The sequence below is a fragment of the Hyaena hyaena genome, unplaced genomic scaffold (assembly GCF_003009895.1).
Source record: "Hyaena hyaena isolate Hyena2069 unplaced genomic scaffold, ASM300989v1 scaffold_73, whole genome shotgun sequence".
In the NCBI taxonomy this organism is placed as follows: domain Eukaryota; kingdom Metazoa; phylum Chordata; class Mammalia; order Carnivora; family Hyaenidae; genus Hyaena; species Hyaena hyaena.
The window spans coordinates 717,169-732,149 of NW_024080705.1; the positions used below are offsets into that span (position 1 = coordinate 717,169).

Below are 14,981 nucleotides of genomic sequence, written 5' to 3' on the forward strand. Positions count from 1 at the left end.
GTTCTTTTTAAAAACAGAGACCTGCGATCGAAAGCAAAGGCTTTCTGGGATTCACCCTAGGTCGAGGGCGGTCGGGCAACTCCTCTTTCCCAGGACCCACCGATTCCCGATTCTGCCCGATCGCCTGCTACAGCAGTCGGACATGAAGTCTCCGTGCACCGAGAGACTCCGGACTCCCGCCCCGCCCTCGGAGCCCCAGCGCTGCCACGTCTCGCGCATCCCGCGGTCCGTAAGGGAGGGGGCGGGGCCACGTCGGGCCCGCCCCTGGGATCGCACGGCGCTTCTGAGCCCGCCCCTCCGCGGCCCGAGTCGTCGGTAGGCGGCCCCCGCGTTGCAGAGCGCAGTGACGCTACGAGGGGGCGGGGCAGGCACGCGCCCGGAAGTCCCGGGGGAGGTGGTGTTACGTATATCCGGCGAGTAGCTGGCGGTTTCGGGTGCTGCTGGGCTGTGTACTGTGAGGGAGGGTCGAAGCTGCCCGCTGCTGCCGGAGAAGCCCCTAGGCCGTGAGTCGGGGGCTGCTGCGCGGGGGGGAGCCGGGGAGCCGGAGGGGCTGGGGCGGACGGCGGGGAGGGTCGGGGCGGAGGCCAGCGCAGGCGGGGTTGGTGGGGGGGAAGTGACACGCAGGCGGTTCTGTGGGGCCGCGGGGCTGGTTCTGGGTGGGGACGGGCCGACTGAGCCGGTCTGTTCCGTTTCCTGCCAGACCCTGGGGTGTCGGGTCGATCTGCATTCCTTCGAGGGTCCCGCAGCGGCTGGGCGGGATAACAGTTTTCTTGTTTGTCCTGGGCGCTCCTGTTTGCGAAACGGTTTCGCATCTCGTCTCGGATGAGCCTCCCAGTCCTTGGTCAGGCGGGTGGGAGTCCTTGATGATTATCCTTGGTTTGCAACCCGGGGAATAATACAGCTCGCCGAGGCAGCGAATTGGCCAAGGGCTCGCAGATAGCTAGAGTGAGCATTCGAACCGGATCTCTTGACTCCTCGTCCAGTGCGCCGCCGCCCCCCCCCCCCACCCCTTCAGCTCTTGTGTTATCTGATGTTTTGAGTCGAACCCTGGATTTTCTTCTTCCACCTTCCTCTTTTCCTCCCTCTCTTCAATGCGTGGACACATTCCTTCATGCACGTTTGGTATAGATGAATGTTTTAGTGATTCTAGGCAAGAGGGTCAGGAGCACACTTGTCTCTCACAGTAAATTCTTTGCTCTCGTGTTTTCTCCTTTACCTCAATCCGTCTGCTTACGTCGTGATAGAGGACTTGTGGTGCTTTGCCTCAGGGCTGACCTTTGACATTTACTCCGCAGCAAAGCATAATTTCTTAGCTAAAAAACCAGCACCTTCCTATCCCTGATCTGTCTGGAATGGTGTGTCAAAGTTGTAAAGAGGATGCATAGAAAGTAACGTATATACTACTTGGCTTGTGCTCCTCGTTTTTGACTTCAATCTGTCAGTCCTGAAATTTGCAAATTTGGTTTTGGCTACGTTGGTAGTGCTTTTGTGTTAGCTGAGAGTTGTTTTTGAGTATTCTAATTTGCAGTAAGATGTCATAAGATGGGTGGTTCAAGGAAAAGTGATAGAATGCTAGTTATTAAAATACTCTTTTGAATGGTTAACATACTCGAAAGGTGCGATTAGTTGTCAGGAAGAAAACTGTAGAAGATTATCATCTGTGTAGGTGGTGGGTTAAGGAAGTCTTACGTTTATTTAAAAACAGTTTTGTTATTTGGATTTGAATTTTATGTGATGTTAACAAGAAGAGCTTTGGCTTTGGAATTTAAAAAGGAGGTTTTAGTCTTGGCACGGACGCTTTTTTTAGTTGAGCAGTTTTGATTAAGCCAGCTGACCCAGGAGTGTCAGCATCCTTGTCTTGTTATCTGAGGCTAAGGATTCCTCCCCAGTAAGGTGTGTGTGACGTTGAGATGAGATGTATATGCAGGTCTTGTATAAAACCGTGAAACTACTCATGAGGGATATGAATCCTGAGATCTCAAGGCTGGAGTAGCCATCAAAGACATTTCATTAACTTTGGGTAGCAAAATAGGGCAACTCTTTGGGTCCAGTAATGGTTTTTATTATTTTTTAACATCACCTGGATAGTTTCTTCAAGCGTTACCCATAGATCATTTTGGAGGGAAGGATTGTAGGACTTTCAAAGCAGGGATGTCAAGGGAAGAGGAACTGGAAAATCAAACTGGTTCAGTTACCATGAAAAATTCCTTAAGTTGGGGTTTTCTCCTTGTGACTTTTGGAGAATTCCGAATTCTTATTGAATTAGGAATATATTTAGAATGATGTGGTAAAACTTTAGAGAGTCTATAAACTATTGACTTTTAAAGGAGTGATCAGAGTAGGAGTGATCTTAATGAGAGGTGCTCTGTAAAGGTGAGCCATGCTTCTCCCAAGTGGGAGACTGAGAAAAGTAGGGAAGGGTGATTGGTTTGGGGGGGCTGTAGAGGAGAGGCACATTATTCCTTTACTTACCCTAGTGGAAACTTAAGAACGGGAACTTTGTAAGTCTATTTAACTCATTGGACTTCTGAAAGTGCAGACTGAGTTTCCAGACACATTATTTGACATGCTAAATTTGGTCTCTGCCAAAGTATGTTTTAATTTAACTGAAAAAGGCAAAAAAAAAACAAACCCAACCCTTATTTAATATCTTTTTTTTTTTTTTTAATTTTTTTAATGTTTTATTTATGTCTAGGAGAGAGAGAGAGAGACAGCGTGAGCAGGGGAGGGTCAGAGAGAGAGGGAGTCACAGACTGAAACAGGCTCCAGGCTCTGAGCTGGCAGTCAGCACTGAGCCCGACGCGGGGCTCGAACCCACGAACCGCGAGATCATGACCTGAGCGAAAGTCGGACGCTTAACCGACTAAGCCACCCAGGCGCCCCTTAATATCTTTTTATTAAAAGCTTTGACCTTAGCCTTTACCTTCACCCAAACTCCTAAGCTTCATTTGGCCTTCCATGAGAAGAGTCATAGAAAATAAGCATTAAACAGTCCCTGAAGTTTATAGATGAGGCTTAATTAAAAAACAAGCCCCAGTTATTGGGCAGAAAAAAGAAAATTAACGTGTATTATCTCCATTTTTCAGTTTTTTTTATGTAGGTGGATTTTTGTGGGATATAGGTGGGGTTTTGTGGATAACCCTGTTAAGGTCACTAGTAAAAGTACCAAAAGTGAATTTTTGTTTATTATTTTAAAGAAACAAAAATTCATGAAAGTTATATTTGATAGCAGTTGGTCGCATCTAGTATAGCCTTATGTTCAGATGCTCTTGCTGATGGAGAGAGGAGTGAAAGCAGAGGATCTTTCTTTTATTCTGCACCAAATCTGAGGGAGAGTTAGGTCTTGATTATTCAGATTATGAAAGGATTCTTTCATTTCTTCCTGGCTCTCCAAAATAGTCCTCTCTTTTTATAAGTTGAGACACATTATCTGTAAGAGGGGCCCAATCACTGTTGTTAAAGAAAGATAGCATTGCCGAGTGGAGCAGGACAAATTATGTCAGCTGATAGGATTTGGGTGGCTTTGCTTTTCAGAGCTGTTTACAAAGAAGGGTTAATATGCTTTCTATTCACGTTAACGTGCTTTTCATTTTCGTTTTTCTATTTAGTGTATTGATGTGACATTTTGATCCAGATTATTGATGGGACTGATTTCCTAGAGGCTTTGCTTGCGGGTAGACAGCAGGGGTGTATTTAGAGAATGTGAGCAAGCAGCTGCCTGGAGTAGTAAGTCAGACGGCAAAAGAGGAAAGTTTATCTTTAACTCCTAGTCTTTGGGGTATCATAGATTAAAAACGGTTAGGAAACCAGGACTTTGTGCGGCTTTGAGGACCCCAGAGACTTCCTCCAGGGTGCAAAATCCTTTCTTTCCTTGGGGCTGGAGACATGGGACTGGAAAGATGCATCAGGGCTACAGAAGAAGAGCTAACTGCTCCGGAACTGTACTAGCATTCGGAAAGCTCATGTTTGCCACTTTCATATCTTCCACAGGTAGCACGCGTTAATAATGTCTTTCATCTTTGAGTGGATCTACAATGGCTTCAGCAGTGTGCTCCAGTTCCTAGGTAAAGCCATTTCCTTAAGCTCTGTCTGAGGTTTCAACCTTTGTACGTTTCCTCCAACGAGCAGCCTTTGGCATGCAGAAAGCAAAATGACGGCAAAATATCTTTCTTTCTTAGGCCTCTACAAGAAATCTGGAAAACTTGTATTCTTGGGTTTGGACAATGCGGGCAAAACCACTCTCCTGCACATGCTCAAAGATGACCGACTGGGCCAGCATGTTCCAACACTACATCCCAGTAGGTTTGAAAATACCAGGTGACCTTTTGATATTTGGAGGTCAGTGTCAGGGTTGGGGGAAGAGTCCCCAGGTGATGCAGTTCCTGTATTAACTGAGGTCCCAGAAGACCGCTCATTTGAAAAAATTCACTATGGGACACACTCAGGTCATATACTCAGAAGTCCCCACTTCTGGAACTCTGTCAGTGTTTATTCTCACTAATTCTGGAATGGGACCCATCTCCCGTATCTCCTTCTAAGAAGCAGCAAACACTTTGTGGAGGAAAAAAACTTGACTTTTTAGAATAATTTCAGAATATTTTCACTCTTGTATCCTTTACAAAATAAAAGCTTCAGTACGTTTTTCATTTATTGGCTTACGATACTGGTAGCCGGGCCTTGTTGGATGAAGAAGTTTATTTTTTTTTTCTATTTTAACATTTTTCAGCATCAGAAGAGCTGACAATTGCTGGAATGACTTTTACAACCTTTGATCTTGGCGGGCATGAGCAAGGTAAGAATTCACTGAAGAACGGTATTGACTTATGGTTCACCATTTTGGTTCTTTTCACACCCTATTTTTTTTTTTTTTTTTTTAAGGCAGTGTGATTTTTACCTCTTAAGTCTTGATTAAATTATGATTGAGATCTTGTTAAATGAAGTTGTTTTATTTACTTATTGAGTAATATCAAACTTGTCAAAAGTTGCATAAATACAGAGAACTCCACTCCTTTATACTTTCTGCCCTGATTTATTAGTCTCCCTCTCTGTGTAATACGTATTTGTGTTTCAGTTATCTGACCCAGGGGGTTTTATTTTTATCTACTCTGTGGTGTATACTTCTCTTATTGCCATTTGTCTCCATGATCTCCTTTATAACATTTTTCTTCTCGAACAAGATCCAGTACAGAATCACTCACGTATCAGATTTCATCATGTCTCTTTTCTATCCCATACTGAGTGGAGTGTAAGTATGTAGAAAAGTGTTAGTTTTGGTAAGTAATTTCAAGTTTGTCCAAAGTGCAGAAGTAACACAGGGATTACTTGTGACCACTCCGATCTGCTGTGTACGCTCTGTCCTCTTGGCGTGGTTGGTAGGACATTTCCTTCCACCTTCTTGTTCTCCTCGTGCTTTTTGCCTGATGCAGGCTGTGCTCGTTTGGTTCCTAGATTCCCATCAGATGTCTCGTGTGGGTTTTGGAGATCCGTGGAATGGGGCATCATTTTCTGATGGACACTCACTTTACATTTGGCAAGACTCTCAGCATACGAGTGAAACGTTTAAGAAGTGGGAATAGGGGCGCCTGGGTGGCTCAGTCGGTTAAGCGTCTGACTTTGGCTCAGGTCATGATCTCATGGCTTGTGAGTTCAAGCCCCATGTCAGGCTCTGTGCTGACAGCTCGGAGCCTGGAGCCTGCTTCTGATTCTGTATCTCTTTCTCTCTCTGCCCCTCCCCTGTCTGTCTGTCTCTCTGTCTCAAAAATAAACATTAAAAAAAATTAAAAAAAAAAGAAATGTGAATAAATATTCTGGGGAAGTAGAAAAAAGAAACTATTGAAATTCTGTTGTATCTATTCATTTGTTATTAAATTGAGTTGAGAAGTCTTTTGGAGCATTCATCATATTATTAGGTTGAATGTTACATAGCTTTTTAAAAGTAGATTAAAAAAACCCCACGTTATTGGCAGCTTTAATTGGTTAGCCAAGTAATTTTTTTTTTTTTTTAATTTTAGAGAGAGAGCAGGTGCACGGGGGAGAGGGGCAGGAGGAGATGGGAAGAGAAAGAGAGAGAGAGAATCTTAAGCATGCTCCATACCGAGCATGGAGCCAGACGTGGGACTTGATCCCACACGTGGCCCTGGGATCATGATCTGGGCCAAAATCAAGAGTTGGGCACTCAGCCACCTGAGGCACCCATTAGCCGGTGGTTAAAATTTTGGTAATTTTAATCAAAAGGCTAAGGGGTGATCTAGATGATTTTATATTCTGTGATTTCATTAACATATAATTACATTTATTTTATTCATTGGATATTTATATCCCACGGAATCCTATGTAGTACAATCACAGTCACATAAAATACCTGTACAGAAAAAAGATTGAAAAGAATGTATACAAAAACATTAGCAGCATGTGTGTTTCAATGGAAGATTACAGATGGTCTTATATTTTTTTTTCCTTAATGAGCTTGTATTATTTTCATTACAGTAGAAATGGGTGTATGGTGGCTTTTCTGCTTTCCAAGGATTTAAATTCAGAGATAATACAATTATAAGCTGAACAGAGACCATTTGGAGAATGCAGGAATAGAAGTTTTTAGATACCTGAACTCAGAATTAAGTTGTTTGGTGTGATAGGTTTAGCTTTCAGGTTTTGATAGCGTAAGAAGGGAAATGTGTCATATATAGTTTTGTTTGAGGAAAATTTATTTAACAGAAATACTGTATCATAGTAACATTTTACAAAAGTTATTAAAGTGCTATACATATGGAGGTTTCCTTTTTTAAAAAAAACTTTAAATGTTTAACTTATGAAAGTAGCCTAGGCTCAGGGTGTCTGGCTGGCTCAGTCAGAAGAGCATGCGACTTTTGATCTCAGGGTTGGGAGTTCGAGCCCCACATTGAGTGTAGAGGTTACTTCAGAAAAATAAAGTAGTTCAGGCTCAATGTAACAAATTCAGTCTATAGTCAGCTTACGAATATGGAAGATGAAAGTTTCCCCAGCCTCTCCTTCCCCATCCCACTTTTCAGAGTTAACCAGTATTAACTCTTTGATGTAGAGATGCTTTGTTGTTCATCCCACTGAAATGAATGGCTTAGAAATTATAATACAATTAAAGCATTGCTTCCAAAATCTTTACCACCTCATGTCTTAAAAAATTAAAATTTATAAGGTATCCTGGTTTAAAGTTTATTTATTTTGAGAGAGCTCAAGCGAGTATGGGAGGGAGGGGCAGAGAGAGAGAGAGAGAGAGAGAGAATCCCAAGCAGGCTCCATGCTATCAGCACAGAGCCTGACGCCAGGCTCAGACTCACGAACCGTGAGATCATGACCTGAGCCGAAGTCCAGAGTGGAGACACTTGACTGGCTGAGCCACCCAGGAACCCCAGGCATGCTGGTTTTAAATACGGGAGACTGAGGTACTTGCCTGGAGACCTCAACCACCCGTCAGACCCAGGCTCCTGAGGACGGAGCAGGTGGGCGTGCCAGTACAAGTACACATTGGTTGGCCCAGGGACTAAATTGGGACTGTAGGTATGTGGGTAGGTAATTTGGGTCCTGTGGAGGAATTTAACTCCGAGGTTCCAAACGGCTTTGAGGCAAGGTAGGTCATTTAACTCCGTAAAAGCGACTAGGTGTCAGATAGTAGGGAGAGGTGGAAACTTTGCCGAACGAAAGAGAGCCCAGACCTCGTCTAAAGGGGCAGCCACGTCTCAGTTCCAGCTGATGACTGACCCGTGGGTGGGTGGGTGCGGCATTGCCACATGCTGCAGTTTGGCAGAAAAGCAGGCAGAAAACCTTGATTTTTGAATTTGAAAAAGTCGGATTTAGTTCATGGACCATCAGTGTATACATACCCTGAATTCTGATTTAATACTGGTTAGGACTTGGAGATGCCAAGTAGAGTCAAATGCTTTTGAAACCTAGCCAAGATTTGCCCATTTTAGGACAAAAAAAAAAAAAGATATATCTTTCAAAATACGTATTTTTTTAAATTAATGCAACCATAAACTTTGTCTTTCAGCACGCCGGGTTTGGAAAAATTATCTCCCAGCAATTAACGGGATTGTCTTTCTGGTGGACTGTGCGGATCATCCTCGCCTCATGGAATCCAAAGTTGAGCTAAATGTAAGGTTATAGTCTTTTTTTCCTTGGCCTCTGTGTCTGATTTTTTTTTTTAAGTTTGTTTATTTATTTTGAGAGAGCGTGAGTGCGTGCGTGTACTTGTGGGAGGGGCAGAGAGAGAGGATCCCATGCAGGCTTCTCGCTGTCAGTGTGGAGGGTGACGTAGGCTCAGTACCTTGAAACCAAGAGTTGGTCACTTGCCCGCCCGAGCCACCCAGGCGCTTCCTGGCCTCTATTTCCTTTAAGCAACACAGCTGAGCGGTGCCGGCGCCTCATCATTCCAGTTCACATCTGATGAAGGTCCTGGTTGTAGGAAGAAAGTGTTTTAAAATCTCAGACATTGCTTTTCACTGTCCTGAGGAAACTCAGCTCGAACTCGAGTAAGTTAACTTTGTTTGTATCTCTCATAGGGTGACTGTGGCCCTTTTGTTCAGACGACTGCCCAGTACATGTCTGTTGTCCCAACATAATTAACCCCCTTTCCTTTCACATGTCACATACAGTCAATGTTGATGAAGCGATGGCTTAGTTAAACCTTGGGAGTGATACTGAAGTTCTTGATGCTTTTGAATCCGGGTCCTCACATGGTGGCTGCCCACTCTCGCGCTGAATGACTTGGCACACGTGATCACAGTCTGTCCTCAGTCTTCAGTTTTGGTCACCAGCAGCGTTTGGTACTGTCGAGGGCTCACTTCAAGTTTTTTCTTTTCCTCAGTATTGCGTTTCCTTGGCTTCACAGTTGCTGTCATGTTGCTTTTGTTACCCCTCCTGCTTCACCCTGTGCCTCTTTTTATTTGATTTCTGTCTCTGCATTCTTGTTCCTGGCAGCATGAACTGTGTCACATTTATTTGTGAGTGTGTTTCTTGAATTTACAGCTCTCAGCTCAGTAGCCTTGCTTAGGAGGCATCCCTTCCCTTACTCGACCTCTCGGCACTGGTATTCCCTCTTCCTTCGAACTCCCAGTCACATTCTTGGTCTTGGTGTGCTTTCTCTGGCTGGTACTTCTCAGATTCTTTCACAAGCACCCTTTCCCCTGGGTCTGTACTTTCTCCCAGGCTGGTCCAGGTCACTCCCATTCCTTCCGTCTGCCACCCACCTGCTAGTGGCTCCCAAATGGATTTCTCTTGTTTTTTGTCTTTTTGTTTTTGTTTTTAATTTTTTTTTAAGTTTTTTATTTTTATTATTTTTTTAATATTTTTATTTATTTCTAGGAGAGAGCGAGAGAGACAGCGTGAGCAGGGGAGGGTCAGAGAGAGGGAGACACAGACTCTGAAATAGGCTCCAGGCTCTGAGCTGGCAGTCAGCACAGAGCCCAATGCAGGGCTCGAACCCACGAACCGCGAGATTGTGGCCTAACCGAAAGTCGGATGCTTAACCAACTAAGCCACCCAGGCGCCCCTTAAGTTTTTTATTTTTGAGAGACAGAGAGACAGAGCATGAGATAGGGAGGAGCAGAGAGAGAGGGAGACACAGAATCCAAAGCAGGCTCCAGGCTCTGGGCTGTCAACACAGACCAACCCGGGGCTCGAACTCATGGACTGCAAGATCATGACCTGAACCGAAGTCGACACTCAACGACTGAGCCATCCAGGCGCCCCTCTCTTGTTTAAACCTCTCTTGAGCTCCAGCCTCATACATGACACTGCCTACTAGACAACCCCACCTACCAATTCTGGTTTTCCGGAATGGAACTCTTCCCACTGCTACCTGCACACGTGCTCTAGGGCCTGTAAATTACTGTAGATTTCACTGCCCCCCCCCCCCCCCCCCCCCCCCCCCCCCCCCCCCCCCCGTCACATGCCGTAATGCTAGAAGACTTGTCCTTGGCCTACGTAACATCCTTTAATAGCTCTCTGTCGCTTTTGAGATAAAATCCACAAATCTGTATAGCATATAAGCTCTCTCCTGATCTTTCCTCTGTTTATTCCTCTAGCTGCTTTTCTCTTTACTGCCTACCTTGAACTCTATTCCAAAAATAGAGAGCAACTCATCTGTCCTTCAGTATGCACAGGTGGTTATCCCTGCTTATCTTTCTCACCGATCCCCACCCCCTTTTGCTGGTAAATTAAAAAATACCCTTTAAGAGGTCTCAGAGTTCAGCCACGACCTCTTCAAGGAAGCCTTCTCTGACCTCTGAGAGGGTTGTCTGTCCGCCGTATCAGTGTTTGTGGTCTTTACTGGCTTTCTTGTAGGTCTCCTCATCAGATCGTGAACTCAGTAAGGACCTAGTCTTGCTTCTTTGTGAAACCCAGGCACCCAGTAAAGCGTCACACTTAAGTAGGCATCTGGTTAGCATTTAATGATTGAATGACATCCTGGCTCTGATCTTGTCTGACATTTCCTGGAACTTAAGATGGTCAAAGTATGTTCCCCTTTATCCCTTCAGCTCTCCTCTGTTTTCCTAGCTTTCCCTGTCAGTGGTCACTGGTTTCCGAGGCTCGAGATCTCTGCCAGCTCTGGCCTTTCTTTTATCTGTCTTCTCATCTAGACAGCAGTCTCTGTGCTTCCCCCTCCGTGGTGCCTGCTGCACTGTTCCTGGGACGCTGCCATCTTGGGCTAGGTTGTTGTCTCTTGAGCACAGATTGGATGAACTCAATGTGTTTTTTACACACAGTTCTATCCAGGAACCTCTGGATTTAGGATCTGTCGGAGCTACCGTCTCACGCTGGCACCATAACGGTGGTCGTACCTTCCCGTTCTGTTTTACTGCTTGTCAGCGTAATGGCAGGCAGTGCTCCATGTGACTTTCTGAATTCTTTTCCTACTGTAAGGCCATTGCTTATATTCTCCTTTCTCCCTATCCAAATCCCGCCCCTCTTTCACAGCTTAGTTTGGGTTCCTCAGGACTCACTAAGACTTTCCTGAAGCCCACCATTTTCCTTGCCTTTGATTTCCCAGAACATCTTTTAGAATTTATCTTCTGTCCCTGTTCATTGTGACACTTCATCATCCACTTGCCGTGCTTTGCTGACAGATGGATGAACATAGAGTGAGGATTTCTGGAGACCACAGATATGTCTTACCTTCTTTTTGTTTCCCTCTCCGTGGCTGACATGGTTTGCACACATCGGGCACTCAGTGAATATCCAGGGAGTTCCTGTAGCCAGAGTGCTTGGTCTTCCAGGACTGCGCCCAGTGGAGAGCTTGAGGCTGGTCTGTGGGCAATTGATTGCAGGGTGAAGGTGGCACAGTTCTGCTGCCTTGTATGTAGACACAGCCGTAGGTTACAATTATTTGGAGGCTCTTAGGGGATTGTTACCTAACGTCAAGGTAATTCCTAGGGCTTCTTACCTAATGTTAAGAATGTTGTATCATGTCAAGATTTTTAGTTAATCACATGGGTAAAAAAAAGATCAGATTTTCACTTTACATTTGGTGCTTTATAGACCAGAGAAAGGGAGAGTTGTTTTCATTATCTGGTGCGTATGTATAGATTCCTCACGTAGTTCTTATGTTGTCTTCAGGCTCTAATGACTGATGAAACAATATCCAACGTGCCAATCCTTATCTTGGGTAACAAGATTGACAGAACGGATGCCATCAGTGAAGAAAAACTGCGTGAGATATTTGGGCTTTATGGACAGACCACAGGAAAGGTAAGAGAAAAATCTCGAGGAGGGAGACCTACGATAAAGGAAACTCACACCTTTTGAAACATTCGTGTCTTGCTGTCTAGATTTTATTTGTCGTTCAAAAGCTTAATTAGGCTTAGGCTTTGTTTTATCGTTGGTGATTTGTAATCACTGAAGGTGGGAGCATGTGTTTTCCCTGTTTTCTCACTGAGATTTTCCTCAGGTATATGGGGATGAAGAAATGGGTAGGAAAGGCAAACTTAGCAATTTAAGACTTTTCTGAGCCCCTTTCAAATCCAATTCAGAGAAATCTTTTATTTTTTAATTGTTTTAAGTGTTTATTTTTGAGAGAGAGTGCAAGTCAGGGAGGGGGAGGGAGGGGGAGGCCAGAGGATCTGAAGTGGGCTCTGTGCTAACATCACAGAGCCTGATGCAGGGCTCCAACTCACAACCTGCAAGATCATGACCTGAGCTCGAAGTCTGACGCTTAACCGACTGAGCCACCCAGGCCCCCCTTTACCACATTTTGATCATTTATCCCTACTTCGATCTGCTTTTGAGGGATGGAGAAAGCGATTCCTGTGATCACTTTCAGGCGTTTCCGTCATGGTGGTGCTCACAGCCTTTTCTTGGTTTTGCCTCCCATAGGGGAATGTGACCCTGAAGGAGCTGAATGCCCGCCCCATGGAAGTGTTCATGTGCAGTGTGCTCAAGAGGCAAGGCTACGGCGAGGGCTTCCGCTGGCTTTCTCAGTATATTGACTGATGTTTGGACAGTGAAAAGAAAAGAGTTCTACTTCTCTGGACTGATCCTATTCCCAGCTTCCTCATGAACTTTTCTAATAGAACAAGGAAAGCTCTTCCACCGTGTGTGGTGTTGAGAAGCCGAGAGTCTCTGTCAGCCCTCTCATCGCCCAGTGGTGACATGTGCTCTTCTCCACACTGTTGGGAGGTGACGCTGCCCCACAGGCCGGCACACGTCAGTGTCCCGGGACGCGGCAGCTGGCGGGATCTGCTGGGTGAAGCTGTGTGCCATCGTGGGGCCCCTGAAAAGAAAAACACGTCTCACCACTGGTTGATTTCAAAAGAAAGTGATTCTATTTTTTAAAGAAAGCATTGTTAACGTAATTGGTGTCCCTCTTCGCATTTTGAGTTCAAAATTTACTTGGTCCAGAGTTTTCTATTCTTTTTTTTTTTCCTCCTCATGATCTAATGAATGGCATTTAGATACTTCATAAAATTATGCACAGAAACACGTCGGAGGCCAGAGCTCAGTCAAGTGAACTCACTCGTGTTGAGATAACAGGTTAGTGACAGAAGCCCCAACCCCCGTGTCGCTGCCTGCCTTGTCACAGGTGGGCACCGCCGTGTGCACAGAGAAGCAGGAAAGGGCGGAACCTGGGCCTGGCAGTGGCGGCCGGTTTGCCCAGTGGCCCGCCGGGGCTGCCCCTCATCGGGGCCCATAGAGCAGGGTGCTCACTGCGGAGGGGTTAATTCTAGAGCGGTTATTTGCTTATTTTTACTTACAGAGTTACAAACTGCAGCCAGCCTTTGCTTTTATACTGTTGGGAAACTTCATTTCTCTTCATACACCCGTCTCCTGTTCCGCTGTAAGAAATGACGTTTGCCTCCTAAAAGAGAACACCTCCTGATTGCCCTGCAGCGCAGGGGGGTGTCTGTTGCTCTTGCACAGGTCCTAGGGGAAAATTTCCTGGATCGGTGAGTTGCAGAGGACAAAGTTAGCAGCTAAAGGGCTCTTAATTCTGTGAGTTGAGAACTTAAAAAAATCTGGTATGTGTATCATTTGTTTGGACCCAGGAAAGATGGATTTAGTGGACTTTAAAATGTTCACTTGCATGATTTGGTCTCTTTATTGGACTGTTCATGAGCTCTTTTTATCGGTTACCTGTTTTCTTGGCGTTTAAAGGTTAACATCTCTAGCTAATTTTTTTTTCTGGTATGAAATTGCTCTTCTCCATTCCAGAAATAAGCGGAATCTCTAAGAACTTTGTGTGGTGGTGGTCTTTTTGAGCCAGCATTCCTTGTCAGGAAGTGCTCAGTATAAAAAGCCTCAGCATCCCCACTAGTGTGATGTGATGAGGATTATTTTTTTAGCGTTCCTTTTTCTTAGTGCCACTTGTAACATTGGATTTTCATGATCTTAACCAAGATTAGACCCTTTCTTAAGATGGGTGGATACCTTCAGTTTTTCCTTTAATGAGAGATTAGAAGTTTCCTCAAAACTGAAAATTGTGATGATGACACTTATTTGCAGAGGATTGAACTAAATAAATTGAGTGGAATTTTGGGTCTCGTGTGAAGGTGGGGAAAGTGTGGATAACAAATTGCAGAGGTGAGCATATTGTTCTTTAATGGCTTTCTCAGTGTTAGTCTTCATGACTGACTCGTTAGGAAAGCATCCTTTTCCACTGCCGGGTGCCGTGCGCAGAGGCTCAGTGAAGGATCAGTGTGGGAAGAGCATGCCATTATTATTAGCAAGCATGGCGGGAGTAAGACAAAACCGTTGGTTTGGAGAGGGGTGAAAGCCTTCAATGAACAAATCTAGCTAATGGTGAATGAGCTAGGTAGTTAACATGCATACTTTTCATTTCCTTTGGCTAAAGGTAACCCATACTTTCTCCAGAGACATGAGCAGTATGAATGCAGTGCTAGTTCTCTTGTTGCTTGTTTTTTGTTTTTTCCTATTTGTCCCTAATCACTTCGTAGCAAGCTAGAAAACCATGGATTCTACACAGCACGGCTCTTTGTGAAAGTGGTGTTATTTTGGCCACTGGAGAAAGAGGAGACTGAAAAGTCTGCTGGCATCCGTCTGTTTCTTGCTCCACAGAAAACTCTGTTCCTATAATAAGGTTGCATAAGAGGCTGATGTGAGGAGCTCGTCTCCCAACGGTGAGGGTCAGAGCTTTGTACAAGTTCTCCCATGAATTGAGACTTTTCATTCTGTTTTATCAGAGTGCACATATGTCCTATTTCAGGAAAAGAAAAACAGTCATTTACAAAAGAAAGTCAATCTGTATCCTAAGCATTTTAATAAAAAGTTAAACTTATTATCCTGTTCCATTTATTTATTGGCTTATTTATTTGCATTATCTTTGTTCTGAGTTTGAATATGACATTGGTTGTATGTGTGGTGGGGGGTGGGAAAGCAAAAGTTCTTTTCCTAGTCACGGGAAGAAATATTTAGAGGATAACGAGAGACAGGTTTGCTACCAGGAGAAAAAAAAGCCAGGCCTGTCCACACACTTCATCCAAAGTCACGGACTG

General features: G+C 44.6%; 1 protein-coding gene across 1 annotated transcript; it reads left to right on the top strand.

Moving 5' to 3' along the window:
* The first annotated feature begins 405 nt into the window (after positions 1–405).
* On the top strand, positions 406–14,765 carry SAR1A (secretion associated Ras related GTPase 1A). Its single transcript, XM_039233285.1, has 7 exons — positions 406–503; positions 3,991–4,064; positions 4,179–4,298; positions 4,727–4,792; positions 8,024–8,127; positions 11,590–11,721; positions 12,346–14,765. Exons 2-7 carry the CDS (start codon positions 4,007–4,009, stop codon positions 12,460–12,462), a joined length of 597 nt encoding a protein of 198 aa, XP_039089216.1. The 5' UTR covers positions 406–503; positions 3,991–4,006; the 3' UTR covers positions 12,463–14,765.
* The last annotated feature ends 216 nt before the right edge of the window (positions 14,766–14,981 follow it).